At 39.0% G+C, this 16189-nt stretch overlaps 1 protein-coding gene across 2 annotated transcripts in view; it reads right to left on the minus strand.

Annotated features, from left to right (window-relative positions):
* The window catches only part of CPED1 (cadherin like and PC-esterase domain containing 1), a 158801-nt gene that overhangs the window by 70522 nt on the left and 72090 nt on the right, over positions 1 to 16189 (minus strand). For both annotated transcript variants that reach the window (XM_086747358.1, XM_086747365.1), the window contains exons 13-16: positions 11208 to 11275; positions 10830 to 10874; positions 8746 to 8932; positions 5929 to 6097 (exon numbers count right to left, since the gene is read on the minus strand). In XM_086747358.1, coding sequence (XP_086603484.1) covers positions 5929 to 6097; positions 8746 to 8932; positions 10830 to 10874; positions 11208 to 11275 — 469 coding nt within the window. The remainder of the gene's footprint in view (positions 1 to 5928; positions 6098 to 8745; positions 8933 to 10829; positions 10875 to 11207; positions 11276 to 16189) is intronic.

Genomic DNA, 16189 nt, shown 5'->3' on the forward strand with positions numbered 1-16189 from the left:
CCTTGATCTTTAAATACCTGAAACCTTCAAATAGTTTTTAGGTTTTCCTGAGCTGTTTCTTGACCATGAATATTTAGGAAAATTACTAACTTCAGCTCGTGCATGCAAGTGAATTCACTCACTAACATTGCCTGGCACTTACGATGGAAGATAATTTAACAATATGTTTCTGTCAGGACAGGTACTCCATCAATGTAATTTGGAATTGCTCCCCTGAAATTACTTGAATCATGTTGACATACAGCAGTTGAAGATTCAAGCCCTCACCTTTTTTTTTATGGCAGTCTCTCTGTACAAGCTCTGATCATTTTGTGGCTTTCATCTGAAATGCCTCCAATTTAACAATATTCAGTTTGCTACATATTTGCTCCTCAAGGTTATGTGAACTCTGCTTTGTCTTTCCTGGTGAGTGGGTTGCAAGCACACAAAAATCAGAATAATTTATGCATTATTTAATAGACCGATAGCAGTGCAAATGTACTTCTACTGTTTTGTGTATTTTCACCCATAAATTGCTTCTACAATTTCTGAACAAAAAGCTCCTGAACCAGATCTCTGTTTCTTCCTGCACATCTACAACTATTCAATAACGAGAGCTTTTAAGTCCAATCTCAATGCGAATTTCTTTCACAAAGAAAGCAAAATGTGCCTTAAGCAGCACCCACTACTACTCTTCTGTGTCCAGTTGCTCATTCCTACCCCTGCACCTAACCCTTCCCTCGTGTTCACATAGTGAGACTGGGAACCTTATCCTAGAAATTAGTCCACTTAAAAAAGAAAATGTTCTCCAATCTGGTTCATGAGTAGCTACAAGCAGGGAAAGGGATGCTTAAGTTGGCATTGCTCCTGGAAAAAATTACTGTCATACTATGCTCTCACCAGTATTTCTGAAGAAAATTTAGAGTATAGGCTTGAGTACTTCAGATCTAATCACGAGTGGGCTTTTTGCTTGTCCCAGCTACTCCCTCACTGAAAAGAGAGTTAGCATTCTGGACTGCACAATAGCTAAAATCTCTAACTTAACAGTTATGCCAATATAAATTTCAAATTTTAATCTCTTTTAATCAAATAACCCTCTTCGAATCAAAACATCTTCTTTTGAAGAAAGCATATACTTTTCTAATATTTTTTCCATAATCAGAAAGCTTTAAAAAAAAAAAAAACCAGAAAAAAAAATTGACTTAAACTGTTTTTTGAAGTTTAGGGCATTTTTTTTTTTGTTTTCTGAAAAATTCAAAACCACTGAAAAAAATTCTCACCTGCTCCAGATCTAAGATGAAAGAATGCAATGCATGATAATCGGTAGTCTTTTATTTTCTGAAAGGGAAGTAAGCTAACTTTGCAAATAAGATACAGTCTGGTTGCTGATATAATTGGACTGTATATTCAGTTCCAGTGATGCCCTTTCAGTGTGTTTTCAAGCAAGACACTCAAACCCAGAATTGCCAAGAAGGTTAGCTGCTGCTACAACAAGCACTGCAAAACCTAAGAGTCTGCACACGGCATCCGCAATGTCCCAAGGACAGAAGAGACGGGTGGTGTGTAATGGGGGTCACATCCAATCTAATGCAGCTAATGGGAAGTACAGAAGAGACTAATGTGCTTCAAGCCTGTCCTACTACACAACAAGTTCTTTGTTTCTCTCCTAAGTTGTTTTTATTTATTTATTTATTTTATGGACAATATGTAATATTTGCAAGGTTCTTTGAAATTGTTGCATGGAAGCACTCGTCAGAGTTAATTCATATTTCTATAATTGACAGTTTTTACTTGTACTGTCTGGTATAAAAGGCATTGTAACTGTAAGAGCACACAGATGAAAATGAAGTAAACCCATTTTATTTTCCTTGGGAAATTTATAATTTGAACTGAGAAAAAATGTAAGTATTATCATATCTTACATAAGAAAAAAAATGAAATTACTTTGATTTTTTTAAAAGGCTTATTCCTTTCTAAAGACTTCTCATCTCTACCCTTCAAAGACTAGACTAAAGTTAAACATAGTTATTATATTATGCCTAGGTCTTAATTGCTTTTTCATGTATGGAAGTTTAATAGACAGAAAGAGGAATCAACATCTTGTTGCTGCCATCTTGTTGCCAGCTGCATTGCAGCCATTTGGTGTTACACAGTCAGCAATGCTATACCAGTATCTCATTATCAGCTCTGTTGGACTTCTTATGCTATCTGGACTCTAGGAAATGAATATGATAAAAGGGTTTATAAAAAAAACCCAAGAGATAACAGTACTTAAGAATAAAGTGTTCTATAAAAATCAGGAAAGTTTTTAAAGCTGTTTTCCCATAAGTCTGTTATCTCAGACCTGAGAAAGCTGTAGGACAGCCAGAGCATCAGCACACTGCACTGCATTGACTCTGGAAAGTACTTTTTCACATTTTGTGCAAATGCATAGACAAAGAGAATGATACACACTATGGCTATAAAATATAATATTAGCTATCCATTACTCACAAGGAAAATGCAAAACCAAATAAATAACTGCATTAATAAAATGCAAAAAAAAAAACCAAAACCCACCAAAACAAACAAGCAAAAAAAAATGAAAACCCCAAACATGCGGCAGCAGGACACTATAGGTACAAAAGTTCACAGTGTCAAAGTTCCCTAAGCACATCACCAGTTACTGTCCATGATTGCAACTAGGCAAAGATTAACAATCAAAGAGGTAGCTTCCACACGTTTCAAGTGAGGTATAGATAAATCTGTTTGCATTTTAAAGATAATGGGCAGCACAAGAATGAATGAAATATTTTGTCCTTTATGATAATGTGTACATAGTCTGGGATCTTTCACTTGAGAGTAACGCTGATAGCCCTGTCTTAAAAGCTCACTGTTTTTTGCTGCTTGCTTTGTATTCTGCATATCTTGGTATCACAGCTTCACAGGTGATAATGAAATGGTATCACTTCTCTCAAGGACACTTAATTTGAATATTGTCAACAATTGCACAAAATTAAGTTAAAGTACAATCCAATAATCTCTCCATTTGCAGTCCAAGCAACACTGTCAGAACGCAGAACACACAATGAAAGGCAACCAAAGCCGCTGAAGGTGCTATGGTGATGCCACAGTTTATCCCCTACTAATTTGGTTTTAATGAGGATATTATAGCTGCTATCAAAAAGTAGAAAGGACAATATTTTTCCCCTTTTAGGGGCTGCAAGGCTTGGAACCACACACTTCTTAACTCAATAGCCTTGAAATTAATCCCGGATTATTCAGCTGCAAGTGAATTGTCAGAAGACTGGAAACAACATCCCACACTCTGTCTTTTTATTGTAACGTTTCTTATAGTATCATCTTGCAGTGAAACTTGAATATCCTAATGGGATTAAACATAAAAGAAAGTCAGGAAAAAAAGTCGCTGGATTAGAATTTTAACTGAAGCCTTCTGTGAGAAAGACCACACTACTGTCAGTGACCTTTCTCTCCCCATGTGTGATCCCAGTTGTGCCTAGTCAAGTGTCCAAAGGAGACTCCATCAGTTCACGCTGTATTTATCCTTTTGCTCCTAAAACAGGTGTCTTGTTACTAAGAGAAAAAGCATTCATGCCATTCATCAGGGTGTATTAACCCACCCTGCAAAAGCGCATAATATTCTCTGGTATGAAAAGCAGAATGTAATGATGTTATTTAAGACCTGAGTTTTGTATTGATAAAAACCATCACTCTAAGCAAAAGGCAAGAACTTCTGTTCCAGTAAATACAGAAAGGGGGAAAAAAACACAGAATGCCATTTCTATCTCCAGCTCCAGCTTTTGTTTGTTTTTTAAATACACTCTCTGATAAGTTTGCCTTTAACATATCTAAAAAAATGTTGGTTTAGAAAAAAAAATGTTGGTTTAGAACCTCATACTGTATCTTCACAGCCCTCATTAGATACCACAAAAAATGCTTTTCATCTCATTTTTACTCTAAACTCCTGAAGTCGTCCCTCACTCTGAACAATTATATTAATTAAAGAGCAGTTATTCACAGATGAGGAGAAAACTGAGCTCAATCAAAAGAAACTTCTAAAACACTTTTCAATTTTATCATTCTATATCTCTTTGCCTTCACAGCACTTCAAAGATTCATACTCAATCTCATAAATGCTATCATAAAATGTTAACAACCATGTAAACCCTAGTGTGTATGAGGTGCAATTCCTGTTCCTGCACCCAGATACATGTGCCAGATTGGGCAACAAGATGAGTTTTCCTCACATCTTTCCAGCCAATGTATTCTCCTAGTAATATAACTCCAGGTCAACCTATTGCTGCTCTCTTCTTCCTACTAATTTACACCTAATATGTCAGGCAAATTGCTTCACACCTGAACTGAAATCTTAGGTATTGTACGCTTTTATTCCTATTTGTTTTACTGTAGCACCTACTAGAACTAGTGCTGAGCCAGTGCAAAGAGCAAGAAGATGGTCCTTGACCTTTTGAGCTTGTAAGATAAGTGTAAAAGAAAAGACAAAGAATAGGTAGAGGGCCAGACAGCACCACAATGAGGTATTCAGATCAGCAGTCAGTAGGCTATGACTACTACATACATTCTCTCTGACAGTTCTGATTTGCAGATTGAGATAATTATTGTCAACATACAATTTGCTATTGAAATTTATAATCTCTTTGGCTCCTGTTTTAAGCCCCAGTGCCTATTTCTCCACAAGAAAAAAAAGAAAAAAATCCCTCTTGACCTGTCCTATCACATAAAATGCTCTGCCTTCTCCCACCCTGGTCTCCCAACCTCTTCTGCAGCATTTGGAAAGAAATTGGAGACAGGAAATAAGTTTTACGAAAAGGATGTATTGATATATGAAGATCTTAATAAAAAAGATAGGATTAGACATTTGAAATGAAGGTGGATGACAGTTTCAACACTATGGTTTTGAAAATCCTGCTTCCTCATTGCAGAATTAATTGTGATGCTCTAATATTTAGAATGAACCCACCAGCTCTTTTCATCTGCCTAAAATTCCACTGTCCTCGATTATGATTTACCATGTCACTTCCCTCTTTGAATCAGCTGGCTTATCTTTGCCCACCAAATCAGGTACCAATGTTTAGTCCTTGAACTTTGGAGTCCAAACAGCTCTGCTCCAGCCTGTGTCCCAGGTTTTCTATGTTACGAAAGATATCATTATCACTGTTGTTTCACTAACTGAAAGTGTCACTGTTCCTTTCTTTCATTATCTTTCTTCCAGTTTTGTGTCTAATTCAGTCTGAGCTCCCCTTCCCCAGCCCCTTTTTATCCCTATCGGACAGACTCTCACTCTTTTTTCATTCAAGAAATTCTACTTCCTAAGAATTGTTATTTGTTAGGAGTAATTTACTTGCATTCCCTAACTTATATTCTGATAAATGTGATCTAAGTGACAATCATCCCTTCCTTTGGAATAATCAGTGGGTTTTTTCCATTGTGTTTGTTAGTTTTCTAGAATAAACACTTTTCATTCACAAATTATGTAGCAGCATTTGTCTTGAACACTGATAAACACACCATTATCATAAATATCTTTCCTGGTAAAAGGATTTCCATGGCTCCAATGTTATAGATAGATAGTTATGAAAACTGCAGTGTGCCCACGGTGCGGTACAGAGTGACTGTTTTCTCACATGCAAATAACAGCTCTCTGTTGGGTAAGGTTTTGGCTGACCAAAGCAAGGATTAATTAACCTGGAGCTCTCAAATACACAGTAACTGTAACAGGTGCTTATGCTGGACTTACTTTTTATACCCAAAATGTTGCAAAAATGCTGTATTTCCTACAATTATAGCATTTAGAACTCAGATTCTAATCTCATAAAAACTGACTCTACACTAGCTTTGGCCCATGGACCCTAATTTATACCACAGAATGAATGAAAACCAGTTAAATTCACTATTAATTTGTATAGCAAAAGAATATAGAGACAATACCTGCACAAACCCACACATCATATAGTCATCAAACAAAGGCAGGCTAGGGCGGTCCTCTCGATAAATTGTGATTTTGTAGCTGCTCACAACCTGAGGGCTGGGCTGCGAATCATCTGTTACAAGAATGATGACTTTGTTCAACCCAAGGCCAAGGGGGTAGTTAGCAATGCTGCAAGGCAAAACAGGAAAGAAGTGGAATAAACAGTAAAGAAATAAAGATTCACACTGCTTTATCTATGGCAGCTAAACTTTACTTGCTCCTTGAGGCTTCTATGTCTAACATTTTATTTCTTTAAAAAAAACACACATGATTTTAAATAAAAACCAGTGTAAAATAAGTTTTGCAACAATTTACAAATCCTTCAGGAAGACAAAATACTGACAGTGAACTTAGTGAAAATAGTTTCAGTGGCAGTGGCAACAATTCTGATATGAAATCTGTGAATGAAGCCACAAGGGACAATAATTCCCAGCAGGTCCAAGTTCGTAGTGAAGTCAGCAAGGAGACAAATAAGATCAAAGGTGTCAGCTAGCCGTTGAAATTATCCACTAGCCAAAGGTGAGGGAGTTCTGGACAAACTGCTCAGAGTGACAGGCAAGAGCAAAGCTGGACTGTGCTCTTCTTCCCTTGTCAGGGAAATGAAAAATGCTGAAAGACACAGAAACTGCACATCCAAAGCTTTTACTTTTCAGTGTAAAGGACATATTGCTAGTCTCTTTTCCTTTTACAACATTCCTTTTACAAGGAAGAAATCTCTTAAGTTTTTCACATGTATCTGTGTTGACTGCCAAGGTGGTTAACATTAAAACACTAAAAAGTTGGGTGGAAGTATTTTATGGGAACTTCTTTTGAAATGATAAATCAAGACTAATTCCTTATTGAAAATATAGGAAGCATATTAGGCATTAAATCAGTAACAACTGTAGAGACTGTCTGGTCAAAGCATCTGCTTCATAGTCAGTCAAAAGACAGTGCGTTGCATAGGTACTTCATGCCATGAAGCAAAGCTAGCTCTTCCATGGTCAAAGATTCTTCCTTCCAAGTGAACCACGGTCCCTGCTTTCCCTTTTATCCACTCACTAATGGCTAGTAGGTAAGTAGGCCAGTTCTCTGGTTCTGAGGTACCTGATCCAGATAAATAAACACTTTTTGTCCCTCCCAACATCCAAAATCAGGTCATGTCCAAAATTCCTACTCGGATTGTCCCTGGCATATGCTGCTCTCTGTGAGAGAGCTGGTTGGGAAAGCCAAAACTGTGCCAGGGATCACAGTAGCAATTAAACATCACGGATGATTGTGGGTCAGTGCTGATGTTTAGTGATGACTTTGCTCTCTCCCCTATCCTCCAATTTTATACTTCTCTAAAAGATCAGATAAGCTGAGACTCTTGCTGATGACCCACTTAATGGAGGGAAAGGCTGTGGATGTTATGTACCTAGACTCTAGTAAAGCCTTTGACACCATTTCCCATATCATTCTCTTGGAGAAACTGGTGGTCATGGCTTGGATAGGCATACGCTTCGCCGGGCAAAAAACTGACTGGATGATCAGGCCCAAAGAGTTGTAGTGAAGGGAGTTAAATCCAGTTTGCGGCCAGTCAAAAGTGGTGTTCCCCAGGGCTCAGTATTGGGGTCAATTCTGTTTAATATCTTTATCAATGATCTGGACAAGAGGATCGACTGCATCCTCAGTAAGTTGACAGATGACACCAAGTTAGGTGGGAGTGCTGATCTGCTTGAGGGTAGGAAGGCTCTACAGAGGGATGTGGCAGGCTGGATCAATGGGCTGAGGTGAATTATATGAGGTTCAACAAGGCCAAGTGCTGGGTCCTGCGCTTGGGTCACAACAACCCCATGCAACACTACAGGCTTGGGGAAGAGTGACTGTAAAGCTGCCCAGTGGAAAAGGACCTGGGAGTGTTGGTTGACAGTTGGATAAATATGAGCCAGCAGTGTGCCCAGGTGGCCAAGAAGGCCAACAGCATCCTTGTATCAGAAATATCATGTTGTAGCGAGGTGGATGTTGCTGTCTTTTCTCATATAACAAGTGATAGGATGAGAGGAAATGGCCTCAAGTTGCTCCAGGGGAGGTTTAGTTTGAATATTAGGAAAAATTTCTTCACCAAAAGGGTTGTTAAGCATTGGGACAGGCTGCCCAGGGAAGTGGTGGAGTCACCATCCTTGGAGGTATTTAAGAGATTTGTAGACATGGCATGTAGGGACATGGTTTAGTGGTGGACTTGGCAATGTTAGGTTAACGTTGGATTCAATGATATTAAGAGTCTTTTCCAACCTAAATGATTCTAGGATTCTATGACAATCCCTTACAATACCATTCTGACAAAATTGCATCATTCTGAATGAACAAGCTTGAACTTATTTTAAACACAGCTGTCCTACTCCAACCCACACAAGCAAGGGCACCAAGGCAAGTAGGGCAGTAGCTTAGGCCACAGTACAAAATCAAGTCCTGGATACAAAAGCTCAAATTCTTTGCTATCTACTGTGTGCAGTGTAACGATGGTCTGTTCCCACCCAGCTTTGATGCTGTCAGTGGCTGGAGAAGCTGGGGAGATGCTAGCAACTATGCACTCCATAAAGCTGAGTTAATTATGGCTTGAGAATATATTACCATTACCTTCAGGACATTGACAAATAAATACAAATTTCTGACTATTGAAATCCCTCTGACTTTCCTGTCACTAGTCTATAGGCATTCTGTGCTTTTGGAAACACAAAACATTTCTGTAATATTCTGACATGTTTCTTAAGTTAAGGACACTTGTAGCTTTTACACTCATATTTTGTCGCTCATACCTTGGCCCTTTCTTCTCATCAAGGTGTACTTGGCATTGACAGTTAGAGGGTTCTGCTCCTATCTTCACTGTCACCATGTCGAATGGGACTTCTGCATAGTATTCTTTGATCTTTGGGTTAAAATGAGGATTCAAGTCCAGCTGTGGACTGGTGAAGATCTGCCTGATATGAGATAGGGTATCTTTATCTGTTCCAAGAAGGCATCAAAGAAAAAACCGTGAAATGTATGAACACTTTTAAGTAATATGCAACTTCTGCCAGATTGATAACAAGTACAGTGGCAAGATTTTTAATGCCTGAGACTGATAAACCTGCTGCAAGGTCTTAAAGGAGTTTGTATTGGCACTTGAGATAAATTTTTAGACTTTGGAGGGAATTTAATCATTCAGTGCCCAATGACTCCAGTCAAAGCCACAAAACTGAAAGGCTGTGTAAGTCTTTGAAAATGCACGGATTAGGTCTGGGAGATCCTGTCTCCTATTGGTTAACTGAAACTTAAAGAAGAGTTAGGCCGAAATTCATAACCTACTTAGGTACCAGCCTGTGTACAGGGTTTAAGTACGTGTGTAATTGCCAAGAAAAATCAAAATAATTTAGACATATTCTTACTGTTTGTAAGAGCAAGTCACACGGAGATATCTAGATCCATGGGGTCACTTGTAGTGCAGCTGGAAGAATGTTTTATTAAAATTCCTAAATCAACAAATTCCAGCTCATTCCCTGTGTATGAAATCTCCACAATCAAATCCTATTTGCTCAAATGTATCCTTTATTTTGTAGTGTTTGCCAAATGACTTATAAGAATAATTATTTGCTGGCAACCCACTTATGACAAATATTTTAATCCAACCTATTGGATTCAGATTTACAGTATAATTAAACATTCAAAACTTGTTTCCACATATATTCTCTGGTATGCGTTTAAAACTGGATATTTCAGAACTGGATACTCTTCCTTCCAGCCAGGAAATATCTGACAAATCTTGCAGCTTAAAACGTGGCTTAAAAGGGTCATAAAGGATGCAAGCAGTTCTATGTGGGCCTTTTCTACTGCAAAATACCTGCCTTGAGAAACAAAACAGGGCAATTTCAGCACTCTCTTGCATGGACTAAAATGTAAAGGAAGTTATTCCACTGGAAGAGCAGAATTTGGGCTAGATTTGTAGGGGAATAGAGGCTTATAAGTTAACACACAGAAGATATTTTTTAAAATCCTACAGATGAGTACAAACAGTTCTCCAGATCCTGCATGCCTTACCTAGAAAGGTTATCTCACGACTAGCTTAAAAATGAGGACAAATTTTCAAAATAAAATTAATTGAGGTATTTTCAAATTAAAATATAATGCAATCAGAGCAATGATGCCAGTCAGCCAGCCCAGGATAATTTTTGGCCTCTAACTGACACAGAAGAGCTCCTGGAGGCACCATGAGATCAGTAACAGAGGGGAAATGAGGCTCAATGGGTAGAAAAGCCCTTCTGCCACAGAGCAATTTTTTCATTTTTATAAAGTAACTCCTCAGATAACACGTCAATGAGGAGGGCAGCAGAAAGCATTTCTCCCACCAATACACTTTAAAAGTTTATATATATTTAAACGTATTTTAAATATTCCTACAAACAGATATTTTAGAAAAGCTCTTCATCTCTTAAACAGCTCTTTAAAACTCCACCATTGAGCTGAAGACTGGCATTATACAAGGCTGATTAAACTCCATACAAATTTAAAGGTTATTCCACAAGAACAAATGTATGCTAAAGTTCTTGTAAATAAGGGGCAAAAGTCTACTGAAGTGCAGTAAGGGATCAATGAGTGCTGGAAAACTCACATTAATATGTACTCACAGCAATGTTTAACTTTGTGCTTGTGGCTTATTTAACATAATAGCCCAATTATTGAGTGATTCATAAACATTCTTGCTACTTAATTTTTTTTTTTTTTTTTTTTTTTTTTTTACATAATGGCCCACAGGCAGTCCATTCACTGACAGGTTATGCAGAAAAACACAAGAAATGTCAACTAATTCTCTCTTCAACTAATGTCTCTTCTTCCCCCTTAGTGGTCTAGAAATAACTTAACTTACCATAACTGCATTGTCTTTCTTTACTTTTACTGGAATAACGCAACGCTGAAAGATAAACAAAAGCAATTAATAATTTTCTGCTTTAAGCCTGATTCACAGTCCTATAGGAGAAGGAACTCTCATTGTGTTAATTATAAAACATACAGTGTACTTTGATTCTTTTCAGTGTGAGATCTTTGCTTTAGGCTCATGAACACTGCTCGTGGGCTCAGCAGAACAACTCAAACAGATAAGGAAGAAATTGGTCTTTTATATGTAGTAAGCCAAGACCTTCCAGTTGGAATTCAAAACAATGTAATCTAAATCATACATGTTATCAGAAGTAGTACAAATAAGAAAAACATACAATGTATAAAATACCTTACTCTGATCCCTTACCATCATGACTCTTCCTGAAGTCAGAAGCAACATTCTGCTTAGGACTCGCATTTTCTTGAGAAGAACTCCTGTCAATTCAATAGCAGACATATTTCTACATAAATGCAAGGAAAGGAAACCATGCAACATTTTCCAAACATTTCTATAAGGCAACTTAAGGCACACGGTATTTTAATAATCTCCCTGGAAACATGAACCTTCTGGATTCATGTTCCCACCATTAACAATATTACCTGTATGAAGGTGACAGAAAACACACATTTCATAATAAATGGTAGCATATAATGTAAAAAAAGAAAATCAGAAATAAGTTTCAAAACATGGCTGAATTGCTGGGAAAAGAAACAGTGGATATAGCCAAGAATAAAATAAACCAAACCAAACCATATGTCTTAAATGTGGGTGATATACATTTTTGTATATATTTCAGGTTAAAGTTAGACTTTGTTTAAAAAGAATTAAATATGAATGAAGGCCTGTGTCAAGGTGAATATCTGTATTGAGTTTAGCATTAATTTATATAATGAAACATCTATGTGTTTTGATTTGTTTGCTAATTCAAAACCAATCACATGATCAGCATTCAGAGTATATATATATAAATCCTCAGTGAAAAAAGACAAGTCAATTGCAACAATTCATTAACATGTTAGTGGTGCCCATAATGCTAACTCAGTAAATTTTTTATTTTATATAGCTTTTGGGCAGCTGTCGTAGTTCGGCCCTGACTGGGACCAGACTACGCAGTCTCTCTCTCTCACTCCCCCCACCCTCCAAGAGAATAGGGAGAGTTAATATAAGTAAAACAGCATGAGGTTTGAGATAAGGACAGGGAGAAATCCTTAAAGTTACCATCACGGGCAAAACAGACTCAACTTGGGGAAAACTATTCATTTATTACTACAAACAGCAGGATAATGAGACAGAGAACAAGGTAACCTCCCTCCACCCCTCCCGCTTCCCAAGCTTAACATTATCTCTACTACCTTCCCCCTGCCCCGAGAGGCACAGTGGGAAAGAGGGAATGGGGGTTGCGGTCAGTTCATCACACGTTGTTTTACGCCGCTGCTTCGTGGTCGGGGGAAGAACTCCTCACATTCCTCCCCTGCTCCGTTGTGGGATCCCACCCATACACCACAGTCCTTTGTGAAACTGCTCCAGCGTGGGTCATCTCTTCCACGGGGTGCAGTCTCTCAAGAACAGCTGTCCCAGCGGGCCCTCCATGGGCCACAGCCGCCTTCAGGCATCCACCTCCCCCGGTACGGGGTCCTTCACGGGTTGCAGGTGGATCTCTGCTCCTCCGTGAACCTCCATGGGCTGCAGGGGGACAACCTGCTCCACCATGGTCGTCACCACAGGCTGCAGGGGAATCTTGGCCAGGAGCCGCATTACTCCTCCCCCTCCTTCTGAACTGACCTTGGCGTCTGCAGCCGTTCCTCTCACAAGAAAAGTTTTTCACAACAGGCTGGCAGATGCCTCTCAGAATCTCTTCACATAATCCATCTCATCTCCTCTCCACTTCTTGCAGCTGGGCTGGGCCGAGTTGGGCCCAGTCGGCCGCCTGGCAAGAGGCCAGAGGATGAGGCCTGCAAGGGGGCCTCTGCCCCCCGGTCAGCTTCTTCACATCTTCTCTTTTTTTTTTTTTTCTGTTTTCCCCTTCTTAAATACGTTATCACAGAGGCGTTATCATGGAACATTCTGCTACCAATCGGCTCAGCCTTGGCCAGCAGCAGGTTCGCCTTAGCTCTGGCCGAGTCCACTGAACAAAGGGGAGTGACTTCTAGCAGTTTTCTTAGGCCCCCCCTCACTAAACAAAACCACAACAGCAGCATAGTAGAAGAAAGGCAGTAGTCTTCTCTCCAGTCCATGTACTTGACCTCTAGCTAATACCTTTCCAGAGATCCATTAGCATTTCTAGAAGCTTTCATGTTTTCCTCCCAGTGTTTTCTGTAGAAGTTCTCATAAAGCATCTTCTTTCCAAAAACCGCTGCCCATTCAGTTTGGATTTTGAAAGACACAAAGTCACTGTCTGTGTCAAGAAAGGGAGGTGGCAATATCGTTCAGTGCAATCAGCCATCACTAATGTTTCAACAGGAGCTGCTGAAAGCAGTATTGAGGTCAATCATGGTACAAGGTAAACTATTCAATAATAAAACAGAGATTTCTGCATTATCTCAATGAGATAAGGAAAGAAGCAGCTGGCAGATCCATGTGTTTCTGTGTGCATGAAAATGTAGTTCTGAGCTTGCAGTGTCTAGACACCACCCTAATTTCATGCATGTTTCTGACGTCCTTCAAAGCAGGCTCTTAAAAAACTATTAGAGAGTTTGTTTGCCAAGCTATAAGTCATTTTGTACCCATCTTTCTGCTTGCAAAGGAGGTAATGGCTAACACCTGTCGAATACATTTTTTCTCTCTGCTGTTCCTTTTTGATTGCCCAGTCCCAAACCCTATTGTAAGGTGAAAACAAAATATCTTAACTCTGTAAAATGCCAGACTTTGGTTTAGCTAGAGGACAAGTCAGGAGTGTGGCAGCCACCACCCCTGCAAGGCCTCAGCTGTCAGCTCTGTAAAGATACTGTAATTATCATCAGATAACACTAAGATACATATAACTCTATCTAATCACAGCAGGGTATCAAAATCTAATATTTAGAAACTATATTATTGAAAGATACTCAGACTACTGCTTTTACAGAAACTGTAAAGGACTAGGGAAGTGATCGTCCCCCTGTACTTGGCACTGATGAGGATGCACCTCAAATATTATGTTCAGTTTTGGGCCCCTCATTACAAGAAAGCCATTGAGGTGCTGGAGCATGTCCAAAGAAGAGCAACAAAGCTGGTGAAGCATCTAGAGAACAAATTTTATGAGGAGTGGCTGAGGAAACTGGGGTTGTTTAGTCTGGATAAAAGGAGGTTGAGAGGAGACCTTATCACTTTCTACAGCTACCTGAAAGGAGGTTGTAGCGAGGTGGGTGTTGGTGTCTATTCCCAAGTAACTAGTGATAGGATGAGACGAAATGGCCTCAAGCTGCATGAGGAGAGGTTTAGATTGGATATTAGACAATTAGAAAACAAAAGTGTTGCCAAGCATTGGAACAGGCTGCCCAGGTAAGTGGTTGGGTCACTGTCTTTGGAGGTATTTAAAAGGCGTGTAGATGTGGCACTTAGGGACATGGTTTAGTGGTGGACTTGGCAGTGTTAGGCTATCAGTTGGATTTGATGATCTTAAGGGTCTTTTTCAAGCTAAATAATTCAATGATTCTATGACTTATCTCTTCTGAAGACTGGGCTTTCTAATCATCAACACCGTTAAGTTTTCCTTTGTCCAAGCTCCTTGCAGTCAGCAGATTGAGGAACAACGCAGATATGAAGCTCTTCCTTAGGCAAGGAGTGGCTGAGATAGTGGATTCTGCAGAGTCTTTTTCTTCAACACTGTCGCTCAAAAAAGCATCTTCATCTGTATGAGTAGCTCCTTATTGACTTAGTATCTCGGAGGATCTCGGAGGAGCTACCAAGCACAAATGTGTGCATTGCCTACACACTTTGCAATTAGTTCTAATGAAACTAATGACAGTATGTCAGGTACTCCAGTGAGTGCATGCTTGTGAATGTACCTTTTGAAAGATTCCTGCTATGTACATCACAAACTATTGACAGCGAACTTGTCGTTCAGGAATGTCTCTGATTCAGCAAATGAGAAAGCTAAAGGATTGACAGCAGCAATAGTAATGTAGCTTTGATGGTCTATACAATCAGAGACATAGCAATGAAGGATGTGTAGAAATAGAAAATATCTTTCATAAGATTAAAATATAAAAATGAAAAAATCTAGTTACTTTTGGGGCCTCCAATGGATGTGTTAGTTCTGGATGGTACAATTTTTAATGGGTCATAAACTCAAAATTGACACTGTACTTTGGTTTTCTGTAGAGCTATGAATTTTATTTCTTTAGATGATGTTTTGTAGTTGTCTCTTGAAAATGAGGAGCCGCTGGAGGTAATTTTGTGAGACATTATCACTAGCAATCTTTTCTGTTGGATTAATCGGCAGTGTGAGCTCTCTATTTTGTAGAATGTTTGCTTGGCTTCAGTCACAGAGTTTCTATGGGCATTTGGTTCACCAAATGAAGTACCTTGTGCCGATCTTCAAAAGAGAAATAAAAAATTTCAGACTCAAGAGTCGGATTAGCTTCCTGGCACTTAATCCCAACTGTCTCTCTCCCTTCCTCCTTCCCTCTGTCTCTCATTCCTCCCATTGCAGGTCAGTGATCTTATCCAGATTTCCTTGCTGTTGTCTTCTTCTGCCCCATAGTCGAAACCATGTTTGTTTCTCAATCTGCCCAGGCGATAAGCATGACCAAGTTCAATTCCAATAACTTATTTTCAAACTAAATTCAGTTTGAGGGATGCTGCTTCTATGTTGACCTAAAAAAAGGGCTTGCATATAGGAAGCTAGTAATACCTTTCCAAATAGATAAGTTGATTTCATAAAAGCATTTGCAACTTTATTGACTTGCTTAGGCTTTTGTCTTATGCAAATACAGAAGGGTTAGCTTTTCTCGCTAATCTGATTCTTCCATAGTACCCTACTGTCTGACACAGCCACACATACTTGCCACAGTACTTCAGAGCCCCTATTCTGAAAGACAGTTATGATGTATGTCTTAGTCATATGACAAGTTGAAACTGCACAGAGTTGAAAAACAGTGCACAAACAATGCAGAAAATTTATTTCAGTGCACATGTTAGGCAGCACTACTCTATCACTTTCAAATAACTTTGCCATATTTTATACCAACACATCTGAGATGGTCATTCTCACCTAGGCTGTAAACATTTCATTATAGTTTGAAATAAGCTTCTAGAGTTCTTCTTGCTTTTCCTGTGGAAGGAATTCAGAGAGTTCACTAATACCTTTTAAGGTTTCAATACCAGTCATGTAGATGAAATGAGTGAAGAAAAGTAGACCAGGAAAC

The sequence above is a fragment of the Chlamydotis macqueenii genome, chromosome 1 (genome assembly GCF_036417535.1).
Source record: "Chlamydotis macqueenii isolate bChlMac1 chromosome 1, bChlMac1.mat, whole genome shotgun sequence".
In the NCBI taxonomy this organism is placed as follows: domain Eukaryota; kingdom Metazoa; phylum Chordata; class Aves; order Otidiformes; family Otididae; genus Chlamydotis; species Chlamydotis macqueenii.